The sequence below is a fragment of the Caretta caretta genome, chromosome 19 (assembly GCF_965140235.1).
Source record: "Caretta caretta isolate rCarCar2 chromosome 19, rCarCar1.hap1, whole genome shotgun sequence".
Classification (NCBI taxonomy): Eukaryota; Metazoa; Chordata; order Testudines; family Cheloniidae; genus Caretta; species Caretta caretta.
This window is the reverse complement of record NC_134224.1, coordinates 7,219,066-7,233,749: the sequence shown is the minus strand read 5'-3', so window position 1 is coordinate 7,233,749 and position 14,684 is coordinate 7,219,066. Positions and strand designations below refer to the sequence as shown.

Below are 14,684 nucleotides of genomic sequence, written 5' to 3'. Positions count from 1 at the left end.
CAGTGATGGGTGCTACAGAAAACCCTAACACACAGAGAGAGGAATGACGATGCTAACAGCTGACTGAGGCATGATGACTCTGAACAATTCATGCTACTTTTGAACCTTGTACGCTCACTGTCCAAGGCTGGGGGCACATAGTTAAACTGGACACCAGCCCAGTGAGAGATTTTAATGTGGTCAGCTGGGGTTTACATTTCCAAATCTTCCAAGGGGTTTTCAGATCTGCAGCCACCCAGTTTTGCCCACTAAATGTCTGTGAGTTAGTGAGATGGGGAAGGAGCATGTGAAAGGAGCAGGCAGAGTCTGACTGAACTCATTGCACAAATGGATCTCATTGTCTCTCTCTCTCCCCTGTGCAGATGAGGTGACAATGAAGGAGATGGGGAAGAACCAGCAGCTGCGAGCTGGGGAAATTCTCATCATTGTCGTGGTGTTATTCATGTGGGCAGGTTGGTAGCAGGACCTATGACGAAGGCATGTAATGTCCCAGAGTCAGCTCATTCACTTTGTGTGTGTGTGAGTATACACCCATGCTGGCCAGGAAAAGATATGCAGAGAAATTCCTACTCCTGCCCCCTGTATACAGCATTGCACATTTGGATATGTGCATTTCACCTTCCTCTGTAGCATCAGGTATTGGCGACTGCTGGAGGCAGGATACTGGACTGGCTGAAGTTGTCTCATTTAGTACAGCAGGAGGTAGGATAATGGATTTAATGAACCAGTTGTCTGATCTGCAGTGGCAAATCCTATATTCTCAATCCTTCCAGAAAAAAATTGATGGTAATCTCCTTAATCCTGCAGCAGAATCCAACCCCTTTAGCACCTTCTGTTTCATTAACACAATGCAGCCCAAGTGAAGTGTGCCACGGTCACTATATCTGGCCCATTACATGCCTGCAGGTCACACACAAGCCAGTAATTCTTGTGAAGAGGTGTGGTGATATTCTAAAGACAAACATCACAAATCAAGAGTGAGTTACAACCTCCTGTCTCACTCTCAAGCATCCGTCATTCTATATTTACTAAAACCCACTTTCTAGATCTATTAAAATGATTGAACTGTTAAAAGAACAAATGATCAGGAGCATCCAAACCTAAAATATCAGGTGGTCAGCAATGAACCTGAATCCTCTTAAAATCTGGTAAAAGAATAAAAAGAATTGTTTAAAGAGCAAATTTCTCACACATCTGAGAGCAAACCTGGTCAACTCTGTACTATTATCGATGAGGCTATGGAAAGGATGAAGACTCTGTGAGCAAACAACCTGCACAGGTCTCTGAGTGATATAGGAAATGCCCCAGTCTGAAGAATTGTGTGTGTGTGTGTGAGAGAGAGAGAAATTCCCACTACAGAGCTCCAGTGACATCAGCCTAAATTAGATGATTTAATGGTCCCTTCTGGCCTTAAAACATATGAACCTATGGGTCGGATGGGCCAAGGGCAGGGGAGGAAAAGGGGAAATTTGTAGCAACGACAAGCAAGCTAAACGCCAAAAGTAGCGGCTGAGTGCTCAGCACTTTTTAAAGTCCAGCCAGATGTTTTGCCTAAATGTGGCCTTAGGAACCTAAACCCATTTTTGAAAATCTTGGCTTGATCTTGCAGATCTCATGCAACCAAAAATCCCATTGATTCAATGGGAGCTTTGCTGTAGCAGGGCTACAGATTCGGGGCCCATATGATTTAAAAGTCAATACTGTAGGGTCAGACCCACAGCTGTGGCTGAAGAGTGCTTGGTGCGGTAGCAGGATGGAGCAAAGATCCCCTTTGCACTTTTTCAATCCTGGAGCCACTTTGCAGTGAGAGAGGGCCTAGAAGAGTGCCCAGAGGATTTCCTTAGACGACAGTGGCTTGGAAGGGGCCACGAACAGGTGGGTCAATAAATCATAGAATCACAGAAGATTAGAATTGGAAGAGACCTCAGGAGGTGATCTAGTCCAACCCGCTCCTCAAAGCATGACCAACCCCAACTAAATCATCCCAGCCAGGGCTTTGTCAAGAGGGGCCTTAAAAACCTCTAAGGCTGGAGATTCCATCACCTCCCTAGGTAACCCATTGCAGTGCTTCACCACTCTCCTTCTGAAATTGTTTTTCCTAATATCCAACCTAGACCTCCCCCACTGTAACTTGAGACCATTACTCCTTGTTCTGTCATCTGCCACCAGTGAGAACAGCCTAGCTCCATCTTCTTTGGAACCCCCCTTCAGGTAGTTGAAGGCTGCTATCAAATCCCCCCCATACTCTTCTTTTTTGCAGACTAAATAAGCCCAGTTCCCTCATCCTCTCCTCATAAATCATTTGCCCCAGCCCCCTAATCATTTTCATTGCCCTCCGCTGGACTGTCTCCAATTTGTCCACACCCTTTCTGTAGTGGGGGGCCCAAAACTGGATGCAGTACTCTAGATGTGGCCTCACCAGTGCCAAATAGAGGGGAATAATCACTTCCCTCGATCTGCTGGCAATGCTCCTACTAACGCAGCCCACTGTGCCATTAGCCTTCTTGGCAACAAGGGCACACTGCTGACTCATATCCAGCTTCTTGTCCACTGTAATCCCCAGGTCCTTTTCTGCAGAACTGCTGCTTAGCCAGTCGGTCCCCATCCTGTAGCAATGCATGGGATTCTTCTGTCCTAAATGCAGGACTCTGAACTTGTCCTTGTTGAACCTCATCAGATTTATTTTGGCCCAGTCCTCCAATTTGTCTAGGTCACTCAGGACCCTATCCCTACCCTCCAGCATACCTACCTCTCCCCCCAGCTTAGTGTCATCTGCGAACTCCACCCGGGCATCAAAATCCTTCCATACAATTTTTAAAAAGAAATAAACCACCCCGGGAGCTCAGGAAAGCTAAGAATTCCCCATTATGAGTTTGAGATCAGATCTTCTGCTGGTATAAACTGGCATAACCCCTCTGAGCTACATCGGTTTATACCAGAGGAGGACCAGGCCCATCTGTTTTAATCTAACAAATATATAAGTACAGTGCACCCTTACTCCTCTGATCAGCCTGGAGCTTTCAGCATTCTCAGCAGCCAGCACTATGCCTTGCCCAGGTTGGGATCAGGATGCCATGAGTTAATGGAAAGGGAAGTTTGTGTTTGTTTGTTTTCTGTATAGAGCGCCAGCTTCCTCTGGCCTCCGTTCAGCAGCTGCCTCTGCTGCTGCTGCAGCATAAAACATTCATGAAACAGCACAATGTTTTACTCATGAGCCGCATAGTTACATTGGTCGGGGGAAGATATTTCAGGTGAAACAAGGGAACTGGCATGCAAGGAAATTAACAGTACAGTAGATTATATAACCCATAAAGTACAGTCGGTATTTCCAGTTGGTATTTACTCCCATTGCCCTGATCACAGGAACATTCTATATATACTGTGTGTACAGAAAAACTGCTACTGTTGGAAAGAAGCCAACCAAAGCTAGAGATGTGTAGTTGAGGGGACAATCCCCACCTATCTTCCAAGAACATGCCAGGGGACTCACAGGAGATGGTAAAATGTTTCTCCCTTTTGTTTAGATGTTAGAGCAATGTGTGATCGTTCTGTCCCTTAATTGCTGGAGGCTGGAGACTTTCCCTATGAAATATGGATTCTGGACAATGGGTTCATTCTTCAGCTGTGACTGAGCTCCATTCAGTCAGGGATTGTGAGAGCTGAAGCCCCTTGCCCCTAGCCATGCCATCAACATGCTCCCTATGCCAGTAGCTGTAAAAGGGGGTGGCATAGTCTGCTATGTCAGTTCTGTGCCACCCTTGGATTTCCTCATGCTGGGGGAATCCTCAGCTGACTTTACAGCCCCTTTGCATGACTTGAGCAGGATCTGGCTCGTTGCCTGGCTTTTGTAAGACTAACCACCTTAACATTCTTATAATTTTGTGTGTGTGTGTATTTACTTATTTATTAATAAAGCCCTGAAGATTGACAGGGTTTGAAGGGTTAAATCATGTCCTCAAGAGACAGTGGACTTAAATCTCTGTTGGTGTAAATTGCCGACTTCAGTGCAGCTGTGTCAAATTTACACCAGCACAGGATTTGGCCCATTTATGCTAAATTCAGCTGAGATAGGATTCCCCCCCCCCCCCCCCCCCGAGATATGTGGAGATGAAATAGGGTCACAAATCAGATCTGACAACAAATTTTGGTTAATAATAATTTAAATAAAAAGACAGGAGGCTTAATGGTGTCCTGTCTTGTTCCCCTGGGATTCTTTCCAACTGTAAGTGAATCCACAGGGACTAGCAGCAACCAGATAAGATTCATATATAATTTTTTTCACTGGAAAAATCTTGAGTTTACCATGCATTGGTACCTGCTTTCCACAGGGTTAGATTGGGTTCTAGTCACTGTCTCCAATCCCTGAGCCTTTAAAATAGTTAGATAAAGAAGAAAAGGAGTACTCCTTTTCTTTTTGCGAATACAAACTGACACGGCTGCTACTCTGAAACCTTAGATAAAGAAGTTACTGTCTCTGCACATTAAGAGCTAAATCTCCTGCCCTGTAAAAATCATTTGGGGGTAAAATAATTAAATGAGATAGCTAAAAAGGTTTAATCTAGACAAGTAATTATGCTTCATCTTCCGAAACTGAGCTCATAATGTGAGCACAGAATTGTCCAATGCCCTGAAAGAGGCTTGTAAATTCCCCTTCTAGACAAAACAACTGCCATTTACCAAACGTGGGCGGGTAAGGAAAATCTCACTGGAGCTGATGAGCTGTTTACAAAGTTTCATTCTGACCATGACTTTTCCCAGCCCTGTGGCTGAGCCGTCTGAGACTCAAGTGTGGAATTATTGATGAATGGAAACTACAATTAGTCTGAATGTATATACCCGTTCACTTTATACACTAAGCTTCTCTAATGGCCCAGTGCAGAGGGCATGACTTGGTGTCAAGACCTGGGTTCTAGTACTGTCTTTGCCTCACTTTGCCTACATTTCTCTTCTGAAAATGAGGATGATGATACTTTTATGCAACCGTCAGCATGTCTTCCCACGGCTGACAATTTGCTTGCATGCAAGAAAGAACATGTGTAACAGCACTACCTGGCAAGAACTCCCATAACACCTATCACTGTTAAGTGCTTTGAGAGCGACAGGTGGGAAACTCTATATACATGCAGAGTATTATTCTTATGTGAGTTGGGTCCTTTTCCAGTAGGCAAGAAGCAATGGGCTTCCTGGCACCTCTGTTACTTTGTGTTTGAAACCAACAGGCAGAGAGGTGGTTATTTGGTCAGAACATAACACAAAAGCCGCTGTGAAAGACATTTTCACTCTCTTCATTTGTCATGGCTGCCTCTGCTTTGTTCTCCACATGCCTAAATGTGTGGGAGGACATTTCCGTTGGCACCTCATCCTGCTGTAGCTGTCATATATTTGCAGATGATGTCCTGCTGAGCAGGAGACCCTGGTTTGTTTCATCTTCAGGCAGGCACAGGTCATTCATCGCATCCTCCAGCTCAACTGCACCTCTCTTTGCTTCAGAAAAAGAAAGCTTTGAGGGTGCATTTCCAACTAATGGATATTCCAATATGCCCCTGTGCTTGCAAAGCAAAGGTCACAGGGTCAGTGTAAACTGTTATTCAAATGGGAAGCTTAGAATATTTGTCCTGTTTAATGAAAGGGAAGTGGGAGTACAAGTAATCTCCTGATCTTGTCTGACTGGGTTAGAGTGGAATTTGACACTGTGAAGGAAGCAGCCAGAGCCCGACTAGTCGTGTTAGAAAAGGATCTTTGGGACTTGGTGTCAATGCTGCTGAGGTCTCTGCCAGAAGGCACAGAGCAGCAGGCTAGTGGGCTCTGATCTTTGCATGTTCCAAAGGCCTGGCTCATGCATGTGACCTCTAACACTTTTTCCTGCTAGGAGTGATCGCCCTGTTTTGCAGGCAGTATGACATCATCAAAGATAATGAACCAAATAACAACAAGGAGAAAGCCAAGAGTGCGTCTGAGAGCAGCACTCCTGAGCACCAGAGCGGAGGGCTCCTGCGCAGCAAGGTAAGATGCTGTCGGCACACGGGGGGGATGAGGCTGCCAATCAATTTCCAGCAGGGCTTCTGGTGAATTAACCTGAAAACCAACCTTCTGTTAAGGATCCCAGCTATAACATTCTCTCCATGGGGCCAACGTGTAGAACCGAGTCTCCCATCTGACAAGGGAAACAGCATGGTCTAGTGCCTTGAAAGCACAACTGCAAGTCAGGACTCCTGGGTTCCATTCCCAACTCTAGCACTCACTAGGTGGCCTTGGCCAAATCATTTAACCTCTGTGCCTCATTTTCCCCCTTAGTGAAATTAGGGTAATTCTCACCAGAATCAATTAAGTATGGCACAGGCAAAGCCTAGAGACTGAGGATAACTCAACAAGAACAGGTCAAGGCTCTGATCCTGCAACTGACTGTGCGGGGCTCACATAGAGCAATACTGAAATCAGTGGGGTTCTGTGTGGGCAGAGGAAAACCTGCTGGATCACTGCTTAACAAAACAATAGCAGGGCTCTCTCTGTGAGCTGCCAGTTCAAACATGTTTCAGAGTAGCAGCCGTGTTAGTCTGTATTCGCAAAAAGAAAAGGAGTACTTGTGGCACCTTAGAGACTAACCAATTTAATAAATTGGTTAGTCTCTAAGGTGCCACAAGTACTCCTTTTCAGTTCAAACATGCCACTTTCCTTCCAGAAGCAAATGCTTCCCTCCACTTTAATTTCTATAGTCCTGGATATCCAGGACGATTGATGGTGATACCCATGGTTTGGAAAGTGAGCAGCAGCTCCACATTTGATTCCAGAGAGATAAGGAAAGTGCTAGGGATGCAACCAAGCTGCCTGACGGTTTCTGTTCCCTTGGCTCTATGAATTTTGATGACACTTTATTTCCCAGCTCTGGCAGACTGCCCTTCTTGGTGATGAACTGGTACGGTTTAGGAAAAGATGCTCAATATTTTGTTAACTCTGCCATTGTTGGCATTACTCCTGTCACGGTCCCTTCACCCTGCCCAGTGCAGGGACAATTTATGACAGAGTGATAGCCTTAGCTCTGTGTTTCACGATCCTTCTGTATCTACCCACAGTCCCTTGGGATCAAACATTTACACCAGCAACATTGAGCAAGCAGTAGACCCAGCTGGCCTGTGTGGATTTTACAGTTGTGAACCCTTTGCTTTCCCTGGGTGGGTTGTGCACCATAACTGGGCAGCAGGCTGCCCAAAGTAATAGGATAAAATTCTGATCTCCATTATGCCAGTGTTACTCCAGCATAAACTCCATTGATACTAAGTCACACCATCACCATAACGTACCCCTGGATTACTAGGGGCCAGTTTGTCATTGTTCTAGCCCTTGTGTAGTCATTTACCCCTGTGCAAAGCCGGGGAAATGCTAATAAAGCAGAATTATAGCATTTTGAACTGGTGTAAACAGTTGCACAAGGTGCAGGCTGATAATAAATTGGGCCTCTAAAGTCCAGAGTCAGACTGTACAGACTGTTTCTTTGCCCAGCAGTTGTAGCCAGTGTTAACACCAACCAGCCCCACCACCGACCCCTTTTCATTATGCTGCAGGCAACAGGACCATTTACAAATTCACTACTGCACTGAACAAATCTCTGATGGCTTTTCCTTAACAATCTCTATACATTTCTCCCTCTTTTTCCCTTCTTCTAGTTTCCAAAAAACAAGCCTTCAGTGAATATCATCGAAGCATGACAGCCTGGCATCTGATAGATGGACTCCATTTCTCGTTCTCCCTCTCTGCTTCTGAGCCCTGATGACTGGGGAAGTGAAACACTGTTGGAGCAGTTTGGAGAGACCTACTGGTTGTCAATTTCTGGCATAAATCTCCTTCCCTTGCTCTGCAAAAGACAACTGGAGAGAGAGAGAAAATCCTGAAAACCACCCCACATAAGCCACTGTCTGAGAAGGAAAAGCTTCTGTGAAACTGATGCCTCAGGCAATTCTGTATTGGACTCACAACTCACCCAGGCTGTAACAAATCCCAACAGACTCAACTTCCACCCTCTGATCCCTCTTTCTCCTGGAGTGATTTGCCTCTCTTTGGAGATCACAAAATTTCATTGTATTTCTATTTTGCTTCACCGTCGCTGCGTGTTGACAGCATCAACATGGACTCAGGCTGCATTTGTATTTCTCTTCAGAGAAATGAGGAAGAAACACTAGACAGTAGCAGAGAAAAGGATTTTGGCTGCTGTGTACTGTAATCTCACTCTGTAGCACTCATGTTTGGTGTGTAATACATTCTGCAGGTGGGATTTTTTTGTATGTTTGTTTTTAACAAAGGCACATTACAGTTTCCATCTGGATGGTCACTACTTTGCTGGCTGCTCTCCAGTTGAGATCTGCAGCACTTGTCTCTATTTTTGCCATCTCTTCTATTCTCCAATGCTGTAATCCACTTTAGATAAGCAGGGTGGAATTCAAAACACTGTGGGGCACAGACCAACAGAGACAAGAAGCCAACCCTTGGTTTGATTCCAGGAGAACTTGGGCCATTTCTTCATGATATTTAGGACTGGGCCTGACTAATTCCACCTACAGTGTAACAAATGGTCCTTACAAAACATAGCCAGTTAGTGCAAAAAAACAAAAACAAAAAAACAACAAAGTCATGATGATAATGGTTGCTATGCAAGGATACCAGGTTTCCAGTGCTGACAGCTCTCTCATTCACTCCCAAGGGATCCCTGCCTAATGATGGCCAAGGACACTCCTTAACTAGTTATTTCTTTTACTGAGGTTCCAGTGGATGGATCTGGTACTCCTTCCACTTTGTGTCTCCACTATTCATCATGACACTGTATTGCCAGGTGTTTGTTAAGAGTCCCTCCACAAATGTGGAGGGGGAAGGGAGGAGTTTACTAGTTGCTTTATGTTTATAAGCTGACATGTTCCCTATGACTGACAATGTTTTGAGGCTGGTAGGTGAGAGGTCATCAAATGGAAGAAATTTACTATCAGAGCTTTGCCAGCACGCTTTTATAGTATTTGTTTAATTACCTGACAAGGCCATTCCATACATGCTGGGGGGTAACATGGGATCCTAATCATTCCATCAAATACTAAGATGGGTTGGCCCAAATAGGATTTAAATCCTCCCACTGCAAACAAATTTGCATTCAGACAAGACAATGATTCAAAAGCCACTGCAAAGAAACAGGCTGGCAGTCACGGAGTTCAGACATCTTCCCCCTTTGATATCCATTAGCCTCTCTCAAGTAGTCAATCCAGGAGAAAGGCACTGGGAGGTTTGCATGCAGCGGCATTTTATAAAAAAGGGCTTCCCCAGTGCCAGTTTCAGGGAGGCAGTCAGCCCCACCCACAGTTTTCTAAATTGGATCCTGAGCCAAAAAAGCTACTCCCCCCCACCACCACGAGGGAGAGGTCAACACCTCTGATAGTGTTGGAGCAATAACCACTTTTTAATGTACAATAAAAGATTAAAGGCACAACTTTCCTTGTAAATACCTGAGTTTAGCCATGTTTCCTCTTGGTCTACACTAGGGCAGAATGCATGAAATAGAAGTGGGGACCTTCTACCCAGATTTCTGAGGGATCATGAATTTGGCTGTTTTTTCCCTGTCCCTAGTTGCAGGCAGCAGTAAAGGTTCAGTAGGGGGTTAACTTTGGTTAGGCTGTGGACTAAGGTGAGAAAGAAGCTACAACATAAGTAAGCTACAAAGTAAGCAAGCCCTGCTTAGCCAGTAGATGTCTACAGGAATGTCTCAGGCTTAGTATGCAAGAAAGAAACGTCAGTCAGAATCCACAGCCTACCTATAAAGGAAGACTTCGAACAGATGGTATGGCATGTACAAAATGATAAAAGAGATGTTCTATCCTAATTTTGGTGCAGACAAGCAAACAAGAAGGCCCTAAACTCTAACCTAGCTGCTGCTGAGGAAATTCAGCCTGAGTAATTTATCAGAGTGATGTGTTTTTTATACAAAAAATGTTTCTGGAAATGCAGAGAACATTCCCCATCTTTGACAGTAATTGTTGTTGGTTCCTAGTGACAGGTTTTTAGCTATTTCTATTCCAACAGTGACGCGCTTGTTGTTCATTAGAGATGGAGAAATTAAAATGCGAGGCATAGATGCTTGTTCACAGTTAAGTATTCAACCCATGATATGGCAGCTGGCAAAAGGAGTGCATCATTATGCTCCATAACTGCAGGCTTCAAAGGTAAGGTAATAATGCTATTAGCGAGAAAAACAAACGTAGGCTAGGAAGCAAATCTACTCGTACCAGAAAGGAATTCCAAGCTATCAAATGCAGCTGACTCTCTTAATGCAGAAGGGATTTAATAAGAATATACTTTATCTAAAGAGGTGCTACATAAGGAAGGGAGAAAGAGATAGAGACATATAGGCCCTTTTAAAAATTTTACCCATTTTCAAAAGCAACTTAGGTGCTTAGAAGCCCACGCAAGTCTCATTCAATGAAATTTAGGCTCGTAAGCACACGTCACTGTAGAAAATGGAACATAGGCACCTAAGCCACTCAGGCACTTTTGAAAATTTTACCCTTAATCAGGAAAAAGACATTGCATTAAGAAACAAACCAAGTAAGCATTTAAAAAAAAAAAAAGTGTATGATCTGCAATCACCTTAAAGGATGCTCAGATTTTCCAGTGTGATTTTGCTTGCAAAGTGTAGTTTTTGCTGTATACTAAGGAGCAAGCAGGAGTGTAGTAGAGTGAAGGGATTCCAAAGAGCCCCGCAATAAGTGATTTTCCACTGAACATAAAAAACAAAAGAAAGCAAACATCAAAATGGCTCTGCTGATGGTGTGCAGTCGCTGGAGACTAATTCAACTGATTTCCAGGAACCAACTAAGCATAGCTGATGTGCACAATAAAGGAATAAGAGAAAACTACCTGCGGGCCAGCGTATGTCTAAAGTTAAGCACCACTTGCTTTATTTCTTAAAAGCAGAATAATCCTGTGCTCATTGGCACTAATTTAGTCAATATATTCCTCCCCCACATAAGGGTTTAGTGAAACTGTACCACAGAGGGCGATGTGGAGTAAACAATTCAATACAGGGCGTCCTTCCAATTCACAATCGTAACTGTCATCAACTTCTCAATCACTTTCCTCGTACGCTAAGAAACAGCACAAACTCTGTTTCCTCATTTCTTTGAGAAAAATTAGAACATTTACGCCTTTTAAACAGACAGTTCATTAGAGGAGAAAACACCTACATGCCTGAAAGTATTTGTAGAATCTCAGCTGGTAACAACTTACTGGAAGAGGTGTGAATGGGGAGAAACAGATTGTTAATTGTAGTATTTGACCAAGATATTAAAGGTTATGTCATTCAAAAGTGTATATCACAGCAGCACACCCATTTCAGAGATACAAGAGATCTAAGATGTGGGTACTCGTATGCATCGTCAGATTTCAGTTCCTAGCAGACAAAGAGGGAAATGAAGTTCATTCTGTGTTTTGCCATATGTAATTTCCTCCAGATTTGCAATAAGGCTTACTATCACAACATCCTAAACTATCATTGTTTTGCCTGTATAGAGACCACTAACAGACAGGCAAACTATCTACATGTGGTGAATCTTCCTTTTGTTAAAGGAACATTTGTTTGTTAAAGCAACATTCTGATCAACAAAATCACTATGTTAAAAAGTCATTTACTTTCTCCATGGATCTCCCCCTGCTCTGAATTCAGTCATATCCACTGACCATACAGACTAAAATAAGTATTTCCCTACTTTTTAGTCCTCTTAGCCCACCCACCTACGAGAAAGTGAGCTGGATTCTATTCTGGCTTATGCATCACCATCAGTTCTGTTTAACTAAGTTCCAACTGCAGAACCGTTATAATTAGTGACAGAGCCAGGAAAGGCACAGCTTGAATTTCAGATCCCAGATGGAATCGTAGGGCTGGCAGCTAGAATAGCCATCTTTTTCCTTGCAAGCTGAATGAGTCTGATGTGGAGCCATAGAGAGAGACGATAATGACGGAACCTTGTGATGCCATTTTACACTTTTCAACATATCACTGTCCTTTTAAACTGATAAGGAGAAACTCACTTGAGGCAACCAATTGCTAAACATAACTTCTTTGTATCAACAATACCCCTTTCTCAACTGGTGTAACTGACATTACTGTACGTGCCCTTAAGTCAGATCAGATTCCCTTGACTTTTAAACTATACGGAAGAGAGTGGTTAAGGGAGGGAGTTTATCAACTTTTACGCCAGGTTTTAGTGCACATTTTATTTCTGTCCTTTTAAAATTACACTGCAGCAAAAAGATTTGGCAGGAAGATCTGATCAACTGCTGAGAGAGGAGAACAGCTAGAACAGGTAGTTAGTTAGCTTTTGTCTTGCTGTTGCTATTAGAGTGCAACACAATGGTGAATGCTCTTACTAGATTTCAGAGGAACAGCCGTGTTAGTCTGTATTCGCAAAAAGAAAAGGAGTACTTGTGGCACCTTAGAGACTAACCAATTTATTTGAGCATGAGCTTTCGTGAGCTCACCCGATGAAGTGAGCTGTAGCTCATGAAAGCTTATGCTTAAATAAATTGGTTAGTCTCTAAAGTGCCACTAGTACTCCTTTTCATTTTGCGAATACAGACTAACACAGCTGCTACTCTGACTTCTGATTGGAGAGGTTTTCTAAAAGATGCATGTTTCAGCTGTTGACATAGCCTTAAAAATTGGGCAGTCCTACTTCAGCACTTACAGACTAGCGGCAAATTGACACACCCTTAATAGCAGCCTTCTTGGGACTCCATGGTGGCAGGCAAAATGTTCTCTTTCATTAACAAATGCAGTATATAGAAGTTAGAGCAGGGGGCTAGGAGTCAGACAAACCTAGGTCCCATTCCTAGCTTCACTGCTGATGCACTGAGACACCGGGCAAGTTATTTAACCTCTCTGTGTCACAGTCACCACACTTATAAAGCGATCATTACGAAGGTGAGTAAACTGCTAAGCCCCTAGAGATCCAAAATGGAAAGGTGCTAGACAAGGGCAAAATATAGTACATGAACACAGAAACACTGAAAAAGAAAACCTGGGCACTGTGCTATTTTTTTTTAAATTACATTAGCCAAAGCTGCCACGAGAAAATCTGATAAAAGGGGAAACCTTGTGAGATTTGCCAAATGGTTCTGACTTGTTCAATGCTTTGCTCTTGTCATTTTTCCTGTCAGCTGCCAGAGAAAATCAGGGCGTGAAGTTGACTCCATGTTGCTAGTATTTCATGTACTATACACAAGAAATATTTTGTCACCCACTGTTGGACTGCTTTATCAATGCTTTACATAGAGCATTTAGGTGAAACAGTTATACAGCACGTGCTTAATGGTCCTTTAACAGACACAGCTACCCTAGACTAAACTGATACTTTCTCACTTAAAATGTATTCATTAATTCTAGTTTTCATTCAGCACTTTCCATGTAACCAAAAGAAAGAAAACCTGCCTGAAGCAAACACTCATGGCTGGACAAAAATTGGTTAAGGGATGCGGAACAGAAGTGTACTCTTGCATATTTGAGATGGTCTCTTCCATTAGGAGTTCTTATAAAAGGATGGTCTCCCACCCACCTGCACAACAGTTGAGTTTTTGTTTAGAGGGGTAAGTAACTAACAAGAACAAGAGCAAACATAGGCAGAGGTTTAAAGGCCGTCCGAGTATGTGTTTGAGGCTACAGCGTCCATTGACAGGTTTCAGAGTAACAGTCGTGTTAGTCTGTATTCGCAAAAAGAAAAGGAGTACTTGTGGCACCTTAGAGACTAACCAATTTATTTGAGCATAAGCTTTCGTGAGCTACACTCCGATGAAGTGAGCTGTAGCTCACGAAAGCTCATGCTCAAATAAATTGGTTAGTCTCTAAGGTGCCACAAATACTCCTTTTCTTTTTTGAGAGTCCATTGAAAGAATCTAACATTGCAATGGTTGAGTTACTCCTTCTCAGGGAAGTTGATTTTAGCTACAAGAGAACTACTTTTCCTCCTCCTCCTGGAGGAGATCCAGTTAAGCTGTCAAAGCTACAGAGAACTATGGGATGTGCCTAGGAATGAGGAGATTCCTATGTATGTACTTACTATCACACAACTGACAAATTATGGAATAAGTCCCATTCCTCAATCACATACTACACGACAGGTCTTCTGTGGAGGAATGGCGAGAAGTGATGCTGAGCTCAGCACGGTCCCCTCCTTACACCCGGTACACCAGACTGAGACAACAAATAAGGCAATACAAAGTTCCACTCGTGAGGCACAGAGAGCTGCTCTGCCAGCTGCTCCACATTTGTTTGTTAAGCTTTTTAAATTCCCTGAAGTAATTTGTCTGAGATGTGTCACTTTAAATTTCTATAAATAACTAGATGGAAATAATAAATGTATTAAGTTCAATAAATGATCTTCATTTTCACTTGTCGATTTTACAATGTGTTGTTGTTCTGCCTCATGGACTAGGTTAGAACTACACAATGCAAAGCAATAAGCATATCTGCTATTTACACTGAGACAGCTGATGAGCCAAGAGTAGGAAAGGAGGCCCTTGTTAATCATTCACTCCACCTCATCCTATAAGGAAGGGAAGTTCCAGTCCAGCAACCCTTTGTTCTGTGCACTTGCCAGATAGGGTGGACATGAAAGCTTCATCTTTTTTCACTGCAATGACCCAGGCTATCTTGGTTAACT

The 14,684-nt window shown here is 43.3% G+C and overlaps 1 protein-coding gene across 3 annotated transcripts in view; it reads left to right on the top strand.

Annotated features, from left to right (window-relative positions):
• FNDC5 (fibronectin type III domain containing 5) overlaps positions 1-11,340 on the top strand; it is a 33,081-nt gene extending 21,741 nt beyond the window's left edge. For 2 of the 3 annotated variants that reach the window (XM_048825958.1, XM_048825957.2), the window contains exons 5-7: positions 363-452; positions 5,870-6,003; positions 7,662-11,340. In XM_048825958.1, the coding sequence (XP_048681915.1) occupies positions 363-452; positions 5,870-6,003; positions 7,662-7,703 (266 nt within the window). In that variant the 3' untranslated portion in view covers positions 7,704-11,340. The remainder of the gene's footprint in view (positions 1-362; positions 453-5,869; positions 6,004-7,661) is intronic. The other variant, XM_048825959.2, reaches the window with a different exon arrangement.
• Positions 11,341-14,684: the final 3,344 nt, after the last annotated feature.